Here is a 13,260-nt window from a genome sequence, read left to right as displayed (position 1 = left end):
GATACAATATATGTGTACAGAACCGAACAGTTCTCTTCTTGCTCAGGGAGAATTGGATTTAGAAGGTATAAATAACCTGGGAAGAAGAACAAAAATGCAAGCAGTTTACATTCATTTCCTAGTGTTCTTTCTTTGGGTGTAGCTCTTCTGTCCAATCCTTGATCAATTGAAACTAAGTTAGATCTTGTCTTTGTTGAAGAAATCCACTTCCATCAGAATACATCCTCATATCAGTATACGCTGTTGAGGGTATATAATATTTCCTAGTTCTACTCATTTAGCTCAGCATCAGTTCATGTAGAGTCTAAGCCAATCCTCTGTATTTGTCCTGCTGGTCATTTCTTACAGAACAATAATATTCCATAACATTCATATACCATAATTTACTCAACCATTCTCCAATTGTGGCATCCATTCATTTTTCCAGCTTCTAGCCACTACAAACAGGGCTGCCACAAACATTTTGCATACAGGTCCCTTTCCCTTTTTTAGTATCTCTTTGGGGTATAAGCCCAGTAGAGACATTGCTGGATCAAAGGGTATGCACAGTTTGATAACTTTTGGGTATAGTTCCAAATTGCTCTCCAGAATGGCTGGATGTATTCACAATTCCACCAACAATGTATCATTGTCCCTGTTTTCCCACATCCCTTCCAACATTCTGCATTACCTTTCCCTGTCATTCTGGCCAATCTGAGAGGTGTATAGTGGTATCTCAGAGTTGTCTTAATTTGCATTTCTCTGATCAATAGTGATTTGGAACACTCTTTCATATGAGTTCACTTCAAGTCTTAACACTATGTATAATGCACATCTAAGTGCATCTGATAAAAGATACCTAAGTACATCTGATAAAAGATACTAAATGTCCCCACTGCACCAAAGATCTTCCAGGAAAGGCAAAATAGACTACCTATCTTGTAGTGCAGATTCTTCAAGTACATCCTTTCTAATATTGGGCTTCTTATACTTTTAATTTTGGGATGTTATTTGAGGGGCAAATGAAAAACACCAGAGAAGTAAGTCTTAATACCTTATGTTTTAATTCATTTAAATTTTTGTCAATAGTTGAGTTATTGTTAGTAGTAGCTACTTATTTCAGTGGGGAAGTGTTTCTTATTGCATATCACTTGTGATCTGTATCTTGAAGCATAAAATTTTATGTCTCTTGAGGATTTAACTTTTTGAGACAATTTTGTGTGATAATAAGGGCAGTCCATTTTCTGTGTATTATGGAATTATACATCTTTAGGTGGTGGCTGGCATCCTGTCTATTCACAATTATTTCTCCAAATGTACCCAGGTCTTTTAAAGCTTGACTTGTGAATCCCAGTTGCTTCTTTGTGACTATCACTGTGACTGCTTTGCAGACTTGGCTTTGTGCCTTCTAAAAATAGAGATCACAACTATAGAAAACACCAACTAACAGAGATTTCTGCCAAACTTGCCTTGTTTCATGGGTGATAGTGTTTTTAGTTCTTCTCTTCTTGGCTGTTGACTGGTAGTAGGAATGTATCATCTTTGGTTTATTATTTGCCTAATTGCCTCCATCTTCTCTCTTGGGAATGTTCTTTGGTTTAATCTCCACTTCGAACTCTTATGTTTGTATTGCTCATGATGATTCTTGCAGGATCCAGTTTACAGTCACAGCTGTTGGTTTTATTAAATTTCAGATTGTTGTTATATCCCATTTCTGTAGTTTTTTGTTGGCCATCTTTCCTTAATTTTGTTCTCTAACACAGCTGCATGATTTTACTCTGGGTTCTAAAGCTGTTTTTCTTTTCTAATGTGACTGGTTCTACAAAGAAATTCCCTTCAGAGAAAAGAGCCAGAATGGTTACATGCTGCCATTTTTTTTTTAATGGTAATGTCACTGAGACATATCCCATTATCTCGGCCTCACCCTGTTTTACTTTGTCCCAGCTACCCTTTTTACAATAGCTGGTCTCAATTCTGTACTCTTATAGATAACTTTGAGTGAAGATTATTCTTTTCCATTTTATTATTTAAAAGGTACAACTTATGAACATACTTTATTTGAATACATAGATTTCATTATCGCCTAACTAAAAATCTCAAAGTGTAATGATGTAAATACTTGACAGAATCAGGGTCAGGTTATTGTCAAATGGCTAGATGCTATTTTGTCAGGAAAAGCATGAAAACTAGAATCCAAATGGGAAATTGTCACTGTAAATTCCATAGTATTTTGGTATGTAGCCCTCTACTGCCTGGTGACAAAATCTTTACAAGTTGAAAGGAAGCTTGTTACAATTTGAAGAGCATTAAGCCAATTTGCAGATGGTGATTGGATTACAGCCTTTTAAACCAGTGGACTCTTAGGGATTTGTGATCAAACAATTGGAAGATAAGAGATGTGGATTCCATGTAATCTTGCCCTACAACCATATTTTTCCTTGTTTCCAACTTTTTCCACTTAAGCTTTCTCTTCCCGTTGTGCAAGCATTCATCTTCTCAACTAGGTATATAGTCTTCATACATTTAGAATCCAACTACTGACTACCTGGATGTCCATAGCAGCAGCTGCCTAAGTGCCATGGGGAAAAAGTTTCCTCTCTTCAGCAGAACAGTTGCCTTCCTCCAGATTATTTAATGATTATGACAGATATCCTTCAGATGCTTCAGGGCAATTGAGAACCCTATGTCTTTGACCCTTTTCCATTTTACATGGAATAGAGTGAATCTTAGAGATTGAGCTAGGTGGCTGGTTTATGATATGCACCTCATATCTCATTATTTTATTTTCTTCCCAAACCCACTCCTTTTCTGAACTTTGTAGTTTTTATTGAGGTTATAGCTATGTTTCCAGGCACCTAAGTTGCAATCTCAATAAGTCAGTAAATATTTGTTTACTGTGTACCAGGAACTGTGCATACAAAGAAGGATAAAAGAGAATCCCTGGGGGCAGCTAGATGGTGTAGTGGATGGCCCTGGAATCAGGAGGACCTGAATTCAAATCTGGTCTTAGACATTTAACACTTCCTACCTGTGTGACCCTGGGCAAGTCATTTAACCCCAATTGCTTTAGCAAAAAAAACAAAAAAACGATTTCTCCTTTCTTGACTAGGTTTCAATCTCATTACTTCTCTTTATGTATCTTCCTCTAACTCAAAGATTCTTAACTTTTTTTTGGGGGGGGGGTAATGTGGTGGTATCCATTTGGAAATTTGGTGAAGTCTGTGGAAGACTCAGAATACATTTGTTTAAAATGCATAAAATAATACATATATACTTCCAAAGGAAATGTTATATAGAATTGCAATTATTAAAAGATTAAAAAAAAAAAACGACTCAAGTTCATGGACCCCAGGTTAATAATCTGACTTTAATGCAGAATGTGAAAATATCTTAAGTCCAACGTCTTGGGTTCTATAAAACATCCCCCCTCTTTCCTTGATATTCTAAATCCTGAACTTATATTAAATTTATTTAGAACATGAAGTGGATAGCGCACCAGCCCTTAAGTCAAGAGGACCTGAGTTCAGATCTGGTCTCAGACACTTAACACTTCCTAGCTGTGTGATCCTGGGTAAATCATTTAACCCCAATTGTCTCAGGGAAAAAAATTTTATTTAGAACAAGGGTGCCTTTTTCAGACCATTTGAAGAGGTCTTCATGTCCATGAAAAGAAGTAAGGTATTTTCTATCCCAGTTAGGCAAGTTTTTCTCTGACCTTATGAAATATCTTCTAAGTATGACCATGGGACTGATTAGACGCTTTGCAATGTAATAAAATAGTCATAGCTTTGCTTGGTAGGAACTTAAATTCTGAATAAGACTTCTGGGTTCATTTTTGTGCCTACTTTTTTATTCATTATGAGTTAGTCTCTGTGTTTTGATGGTTACTTGTTTCCAATTTAAGATCAAAGAGAAAGTACCTTTGGGCCCAGTTTCATCTATTTGGGGATATATGCCATTTACTGAGCATTTATTAAAACAAGTAGCTTCCAGACTCCTAAGCATGTTATTCTAGGAACTGTATAATCTGGTTCCAGTCTTTCTTGATCCTATGCATGGGCCTGTACATATACAATATGGCCCTAGCCTGTTTTCTTTTCTTGCTCTATAGAGAGAATGCATGTTATGCTCTTTCTCAATTAGAAGCAATTTGATAAAATGGGATAAAGTGTTAGACTTATCATTTAAAAGAAAACTAGGTTTGAATCCTGATTATGGCACTTAGTAGCTTTATAATCATAGGCAAGCTATTTAATTTTACTGAGTCTCACTTTCTATTCTTAAATGAGGGCAAAAATGCTTGTATCTCATTATCCTGATAGGAATAAGGATTATATGCTGTAGTTTTTATTTTCCAATTTAATTGGCTTACTTCATTCTCTCTCAATGCATTCTCATCCCTTCCCTTCCCCACCAGCCGCAAGACACATACTGTACTTTCTTGAGTTATTGTTTACTTGGCCATCCCCATCCCTCATACTCTCTTCTCTCCATAGCCTATATAATTAAAGGCTTGTTAAATCAGGTTGAATTGCCCATCTTTATTAATTGAAATCTTTCATACCTTTCAATGTAGTACAAATGCTACTTCTTCTGTGAAGCCTTTCCTAGTTTCCTTTAGCCTCAGTCACATGGGATCTACCTTCTTTTGGCTTCTCATAGCATTTTATAGGAGACATGCATATATATATCATGCTAATCATACAGGCTGCCTATTGGTATACTTGTTTGGTCTTCCCTTAGTGAAATTAATGGAAGGCACAGTACTTGTCCTCAGGAAGCTTATAACTTACTAATATTTTGAAGTACTGTTTTAGGTGCTGGAGATACAAAGATGAAAAAATAGTATTTCCAATGGCCTTGAAGAATTCATTGTCAAATTGTGGTGGTGGTTGTATGCAAGTAGACTGATGAGTGGGGGCAGATGGGATGGAGTGTTGTGTGTCAAGAAAAAGTAGAAAATTTTTTGTCTCTTCCTCTATCAGGGTATCTTGCACATAATAGACACTCAGTCAACTATTGAATATGCATATGACCAGTATTTCTATTTATAGAGATACCAAATCATGAATAAGACCAAAATAGCTCCTGAGACCAAGGACTGTATTTTTTAAAAATTACATTGTTTTTCAATTAGCTAATATTTTTCTTTCCTTTCCATCAGGCTTTGTCTCCTCCCATATTCTGCTCCTCTCATAAAAGAAAAGAAAAATCCTTGTAGCAAATATATAGCCAAACAATTTCATATCAGCAAAGTCTAAAACTGGCATTCTGCATATTTAGTCCATTACCTCTGTATGTAGATATATATATAGCATGCTTTCTCCTCAAACTCATGGATTAATGATTGATCATTTTGTTGATCTTTAAAATTTGTTTATCTTTATAATTTTATAATTTCTTCTGTATGAACTCTTATTGCAGTATAAATAATCTAGGATCTGTTTCAGTTCATACAGGGTTTTCCAGATTTCTCATTTCTCCCAAAGCCAGTTCCTTGAGGGCGGGGACTATGTGTTGCTTATTTGGCTTCACAATCCTTAGCACAGTGTCTGGCACATAGCAGGGGCTAAATGTTTATTGGTCTTAGTGAGTAAAGAATTGGCCTTGGAGTAATTCAAATGCTGACCTAGTTCAAATGCTGAACTAGTTAAAATACTGCCTCAGATATTTACTAGTCACTTGAATATCAGCAAGTCAACCTTTCAGCTTTAGTTTTCTCATCTGTAAAATGGAGATAATCATAGCATTTACTTTTGTGAAGATTAGATGAGATAATAGGCATACAATAATTTGCAAACATTACGGTGCTGTATAAAGACTAGCTGTTATTACTATTATTGGGCATTATTATTGGATATATGCATAAAAGGAACTTCTAAAAGATAGTTATCCTGGAATCTTCACTGATACTGAATGTTGATCTCCCCTGTGATTAGTTTAGGAAAACTTGCTAGATAGTTAATGAGAGGCTATAAACTTGCCTTAAAAAGAAAACCGGAGGCAGCTAAGTGGCACAGTAGATAGAACACCAGCCTTCAAATCAAGAGGACCCGAGTTCAAATGTGGCCTCATACACTTAACACTTAACACTTCCTAGCTATGTGACCTTGGGCAAAGTCACTTAACCTCAATTGCCTCAGGGGGAAAAAAAGAAAGAAAGAAAATAAAAAACTTTCTTTTTTTTTGACCATGAAATCTTTTTAGAACTTTTTATTTTTCAAAAAAGATGTGTGAACAATTCTTTAGCATTAGCCTTTGCAAAACCTTGTGTTCCACTTCCCCCCCTTCCCCAACTCCTTCCCCTATATGGCAAGTAGTCCAATATATGTTAAACATGGTAGAAATATATGTTAAATCCAATATTTGCATACATATTTATACAATTATTTTGTCACACAAGAAAAATAAAATCAAACCAGTTAAATAAAAAGAGAGAGAGAAGCAAAATAAAATGCAAGCAAACAACACCAAAAAGAGTGAAAATACTATGTTGTGAACTATACTCAGTTCGAACAATCCTCTCTCTGGATGTAGATGGCTCTCCATCACTGAACTGGTTTGAATCATCTCATTATTGAAGAGAGCCATGTCCATCAGAATTGGTCATCGTATAATCTTGTTATTGCCATGTATGATCTCCTGGTTCTGTTTATTTCACTTGGCATCAATTCATGTAAGTCTCTCCAGGCCTTTCTGAAATCATCCTGCTAATCATTTATTACAGAACAATAGTATTCTATAACATTCATATACCATAATTTATTCAGCCATTCTCCAATTGATGGGCATTCATTCTGTTTCCAGTTTCTTGCCACTACAAAAAGGGCTGCCACAAATATTTTTGCACATGTGGGTCCTTTTCCTTCCTTTAAGATTTCTTTGGGATATAAGCCCAGTAGTAACACTGCTGGATCAAAGGGTCTACACAGTTTGATAAATTTTTGAGCATAGTTCCAAATTGCTCTCTAACACAGTTGGATTCATTCACGGTTCCACCAACAATGTATTAGCGTCTCACTTTTCCCACATCCCCTCCAACATTTGTCATTATCTTTTCCTGTCATCTTAGCCAATCTGAGAGGTATGTAGTGATATTTCATAGTTGTCTTAATTTGCATTTTTCTGATCAATAGTGATTTAGAGTACCTTTTCATATGACTAGAAATAGTTTCATCTGAAAATTGTCTGTTCATATCTTTTTTTTTAATTAAATAACTTTTTATTGACAGAACCCATGCCAGGATAATTTTTTACAACATTATCCCTTGCACTCACTTCTGTTCCGATTTTTCCCCTCCCTCCTTCCACCCTCTCCCCAAGATGGCAAACAGTCCTATACATGTTAAATAGATTACAGTAGATCTTGGATACAATATATGTGTGCAGAACCGAACAGTTTTCTTGTTGCTCAGGGAGAATTGGATTTAGAAGGTATAAATAACCTGGGAAGAAGAACAAAAATGCAAGCAGTTTACATTCATTTCCTAGTGTTCTTTCTTTGGGTGTAGCTGCTTCTGTCCATCCTTGATCATTTGAAACTAAGTTAGATCTTGTCTTTGTTGAAGAAATCCACTTCCATCAGAATACATCCTCATACAGTATCGCTGTTGAGGTATATAATGATTTCCTGGTTCTGCTCATTTCGCTCAGCATCAGTTCATGTAAGTCTCGCCAATCCTCTCTGTATTCGTCCTGCTGGTCATTTCTTACAGAACAGTAATATTCCATAACATTCATATACCATAATTTACTCAACCATTCTCCAATTGATGGGCATCCATTAATTTTCCAGCTTCTGGCCACTACAAACAGGGCTGCCACAAACATTTTGGCACATACAGGTCCCTTTCCCTTTTTTAGTATCTCTTTGGGGTATAAGCCCAGTAGTGTCTGTTCATATCTTTTGCCCATTTATCAGAGAATGGCTTGAATTCTTATAAATTTGAGTCAGTTCTCTATATATTTTAGAAATGAGGCAAAAGCTTTAATTTAAAAAAAAAAAAAAAGAAAGTTGAATTTGCCTCCATGTGACACACCAGGCAAATTGAGGTTTCGTGTGGTGAAATTATTTCTGGACTAAGTGTCAGGAGATCTAATTTCTAGTTCTGGATTTTCCACTAAGTAGCTTTGTGATTTTGGCAAGAAGCTGTGTGTTTTAGTCAATAGAGATCTATTATTTGTGTCACGAATACCTGTGTTCAGGTCCAGCCTCTGACACAAGCTGAATGGACAAACCTTGGATACATCATGCAATCTCTCGGGAATTGTAGAGAAGGTGTTTGTATTGGTAGAGAGAATTTCTCTCTACTTACATTGAAGAAACAGGTCATATTTTAATAAAAACAACTCTAGACAGAATGTCTTTCTGAGCCTCACCTTGCTTATTTGTAAAATAAGAGTGTTGGATTAAATTATTTCTAAGATTCCTTGGGGCTTTCAAACTGTGAAGCCAGGCCACTGAGCAGTTTGTAAGAATCTGGGTTCTACTTGCATAAACTTCTCGTTTTTCCCTGTTTCATTGGACAAAAGCCCACTATCCCATGAGATTTATGATGTCTGAAAAATGAGAAATGAGATTCCCTTTTTCTTTTAGTCTTTAGTCTGTATACAGCACAAGAGTATAATTCAGGGCAGAAGGCCCAGGCCTCTGGTACTGCTAGGCCTGGCACTGTCCTTTGACTTCTTTGGAGCTCAGTTTAGGCTTGACCTCTAAGGTTGTTTTTTATTCTCATCACCTATGGGTCTAATGTGAGCTAACATAATCACATAAAAGGAGCACCTTACATGAATTATAGTAGTTATAATGTGTTAGAAAGCGTAATAAATTTGGAATTACAGTCCTGAGTTTGAATCCTGGCCCTACCCTTGAGGGGAGGTAGCCACTCCACCTCTGAAGAGATGAAAGGAGTTGTACTAAGTCCAATGAAGTTGAACTAGTTTCCCCACGAATTCAGAGATTTTTGCAAAGTATAGTAGAAGAATTTAAATTTAAAGTGAACCTTATTTTATTAAAAAATTATTAAAAATAAAAAAAAACATGTATATATGTACATATATATGTATATATATTATATATATATATGTATATATATTTTATATATATATATATATATATATATATATATATATATATATATATATATATATATATATTAGCAGGTAGTCTTTCTTATTTGTCTTTCAATTGTTTTTTTCCTTACAGCATCAAGATGGTATTAATGTGGACCAGTGGTGACACCTTTAAGACCGTGTACTTCATCTTGAATCAGGCTCCTTTCCAGTTTTCCATCTGTGGTTTGCTGCAAGTGCTGGTGGACATGGCCATTCTGCTGCAAGTCTACCTGTATACCTACTACCCCCAGAAGCCAGCATCCCATGCAGCTCACCCAGTTAGTGCAAAGGCCCTCTGAAGGCAGAGAGAGAAGATACCTGCCATCATTGAGGGGAATACCAGCGTGAGAGCTCTGCTTTCCTACATGGGAGCCTGGAGATACAACTGCCTCCTTCCAAACAAAAGTAAAACAGGACTGGGAAATGTACTGAGGACACTGGTGAGGCTGTGTGGAATTAGGAGGAAAGGCATGAGGCAAAAGGAAAGGAAAGCTGAATGTCCAATATCTTGAGAGGGTTAGCTTTAATAATCTATTGTACTTCAGTCTCACTAGTTAAGGAGGATGTTGAAAGTTTTGCTTTTGATAGATTTTTTCCCGTACATACTCATGGGCCTTATTCCACTAGGATAGCACTGGTATATTGTTATATGTGCATGCTCATAAATGAGCATTTATATGGAAATGTATTTTATATTTCAAGGGCTGGGTTTTAAATTTTTAGCTGATATAAAAAATTTTTTTCTACCCATTTCTCCTCCCCACCTTTAGAAAAAAACCTATCCATACAAATATTTGATTGGAATTCTTAACATATTTATTGCACATTGCATATTATATGCACATTGGAATTTGAGTTTAGAGTACTCATTAAAAAAGCTAGTTCTCTTGATGTGCTGGGGAGCAGCCACCATAGCCAGTAAAGCCGGATGAAAAAGAAAAATGATTTCATTTATCAAGGAGAAGCAGTTAAAATTCAGTTTCAAGTTTCCATCTTTAAGCACAGGTTATCTCTTTGGTTGAATCTACATTCAGCACATAAGCACCAGTCACCTTTTAAAGGGACTATCCTCTAATTTCCTTTACTGCTGAGCAGTATGGGAATTGTTTTGACTTTCTGAAGACCTTATAGTAATTATGAAGGTTGCTAAGAGTAATGATGAGTTGCCCTCTTGGGTCCGAATAGGGGCAGAGGAAATTAGTTTATTGCCGTTGGCCATAGGTAATGACAAAGAAAGATTGGCAAAAGAGAGGCCTACATTGGGTAAATTCTGCTAATCCAGATCATGGCTTACTCAGAGCCCCAGCTGCTACTATGTGAGGCAGTACCTGAGTAAAAGGAGAACCTTGATGGAAATTTGTGAGTAATAGACAAACAGGAAAGGAGGAAGATCAGAAATACTGACATGAGTAACCAATAATTCCTTATGTTGAAAAATCCACAGACACAGATCTCTTATTTAAAAAATAGCTCTGTTAACTCACCCTGACAGAAGTACTCAGTGCCAAACAGTGATTATTTGTGGCCTGGGGAAAGAGAACACAGATACCCTGTAGTATACAAGTACAAGGGAAACATCATCAAAGTGCACCTCTTCCAGACAGATTCAGTATTATGTTCAGCGCCAGAAGGATCATTGAGGTTAGGGAGGGACAAATAATTTTATATACCTAAACTATATATGTGTATATATGTATATGTGGCTTTATAGTTTTATATATATGTGCACGTGTGTATATATGCAATATATACATATGAAAAAGAAGTTCTACATAATGAATTTTATATATACATATGTATTTATTTGGTTAATATTGGTGTTGGTTTCTGAGATTCTGTTTTTGGAATGGAGCATTTACATGAGGTTCTGGCATGTACTTTTCATCACCACTTGCCCTTGGCCTCTACTAGTTGTTTCCAGAGGCAGACATATCTAACAAACATTTGGGAATCAGGATGTCCTGAAACTCTTGGGCATTGTTGTTTCTTTGCTGGCCTTCTCCCTAAGACCCACTTTATTAAACACTACTGTGGGTATATATGAGGATTTCCTTACCTCTGGTCTCCTGGGCATTTGATAATCCTTTTTAGGTCAGGAAGAACTCAGGGGATACTACATCCAGTGTCTTGCTTTATTACAGGTGGTGTTTTGCACTGGATCTGCATGCTGGCTCATGCCATACTCTGCTGAACTAGATAAAGGGGCATACTTTCAGTAGTGACAAACAAGCGTTGAGTACCTACTGTGTGCAAGGCACTGGGCCTGTTTGAATGTTAGTCATTCAACAGAGAGAACCCACACAATTTCAGGTGGGTTAGCTCTTGTGTGACTTCACTCTGGTGAAGCTTGATCTCAAAACTCCCATTTCCTAGGAAGGCCAGGGGAATACATACCTCTTTCTCCTTGAAGACATAATGGCTAATCCCATCTTTGGATGTATTTGCTTTTTTTAGATCTGTTTTCTTTTTTCTTTTTGGCATTATACAAACACATATGTGCACACATAGCATTTTACTTCTGTTCTTCAGGAAAGTCCAATGGCACAAGCTGCTGGAAGCGGGGCAGGGGAAGCCTTAGACAAAGACACAGTCTTACCAGTCTAAAGTCAGGAATGAACTCTGTGCTAGTGATATTTATTATATCTAAAACTCAGGAATGCTGTTCTTTCAATGGCCTGGCATGGAGTGCTGTGGGCCCAATTCTATTGATTCTGTTTAGTGCCATATGCTCTTATGCCTAAAGTGACCTTACAGAGATGGCATTTGGGCGGCCTGGTGGGCCAGGAACATCTTTGCCTGCCCAAACTTCTTCCTTATTCCAGTTCTGTTCTCCTGACTAACCTGACTTCTTTATTCCCAGCTTAATTTACCTTATTACCATGGCAGAATCCACCTGTTTGTATACACACTGTCATCCTGTCTTTTGATGCCTGGTTGTACAGAATGTAACCAGGTAGTATTGCTTTAATAGTCCTTGCCTAGGTTTCTTATTATGTAGGCATGTCATAGCCAAAATTTAGTTCTAGGCTATTTTCTATTCTGTTCAACCCCTAAAAAAACTAGTTTATTTTGAGACTCATAAAATAGACAAACATAAAAGACTAAGTGTTCTGAATACCTATATCTTGATAATAGGTAATGATATTGAGAAGAAAATGGCAGTGTTTTTTGTTTTGTTTTGTTTTGTTTTTCCTTTTGCAGGGCAGAGGAAATGTTTTCTGTTGCAGATGCTAATTTGTCTGCAATCTGAACCAAAGCTCTACAGATAAGTGTTTTTCCAAAGGGGCTGCAAGATGCTAGGTGCCGGGGTAGTGGAATAATGCTTGAAAGTTGTGCAGGGGATGAATTTCCCTGGATATTTGTCCTGTAAGATGCTTTAAGAATGTTACTAAGTTTTACATAATAATAAAATAATTAATGTAGGAGATGTCTGTCTAAAGCAGTAATTGCCTAAGAGCTAACATGTGAGTGACTCACGTCAGGCACTTTTCTGTTTATATAATGCACATTCTAAAGTGTTCACAGTATTTGGTGATTTTGATGACTTTAAATAAACATATGAATTCAATGGGGGACTTTTTTTGAGTGGATTTCAGGTCTATATAATTTTTAAGAGGTCTTTGAGTCCAATCATTATAATGCAAAGAATTATGATGACTTTGTTCTTCTCCTCCCTTGGCCTTGGCTACTTGGCTCAACCCCTTCCAGGAACTTTTACTAATCTGCCAATCAACAAACATTATGTTGTCAAGAACAGTGCTAAGCATTAGGGATTCAAAGAAAAGTAAAACTGGGTCCCTGCCTTCAATAAACATATGTTATAATTGTGAACAAAACATGCAAAAATTTTTACATATGAGATATACTTTTTCTAATGGAAGGTACTTTCAAAGGGAAGACTCTGATGGGGTAAGGAAATAGGAAGTGGGAGGGGCCTCACATGAACATATTCTTTTATCCCTATCATTTGTAGCTAAGTTTTTCTCTCTCCAAATCACTAAACTTCAAGGTTGGAGTACCTCTGCTGCACAAGCCACTATTCTGGGGCACTCAGTTTTCTCCAGGACCATGTATTCTTTGAATTGTCACTTCTATGTGTTGCACTCATTTTTATACTCATATGGTTTTGGTCAGCCAGTTTATGAATGATGAATCCCTGGAAAAGTG

At 36.6% G+C, this 13,260-nt stretch overlaps 1 protein-coding gene across 4 annotated transcripts in view; it reads left to right on the top strand.

The window, feature by feature from the left end:
- Window positions 1–12,666, top strand: part of SLC66A2 (solute carrier family 66 member 2) — a 134,795-nt gene extending 122,129 nt beyond the window's left edge. For all 4 annotated transcript variants that reach the window (XM_031946744.1, XM_031946746.1, XM_031946743.1 and 1 more), the window contains one exon: window positions 9,185–12,666. In XM_031946744.1, the coding sequence (XP_031802604.1) occupies window positions 9,185–9,392 (208 nt within the window). In that variant the 3' untranslated portion in view covers window positions 9,393–12,666. The remainder of the gene's footprint in view (window positions 1–9,184) is intronic.
- Window positions 12,667–13,260: the final 594 nt, after the last annotated feature.

The sequence above is a fragment of the Sarcophilus harrisii genome, chromosome 1, assembly GCF_902635505.1.
Source record: "Sarcophilus harrisii chromosome 1, mSarHar1.11, whole genome shotgun sequence".
Taxonomy (NCBI): Eukaryota; Metazoa; Chordata; class Mammalia; order Dasyuromorphia; family Dasyuridae; genus Sarcophilus; species Sarcophilus harrisii.
Note: the sequence above shows the minus strand (reverse complement) of the source record. Positions and strands in the feature narration are given on the sequence as shown.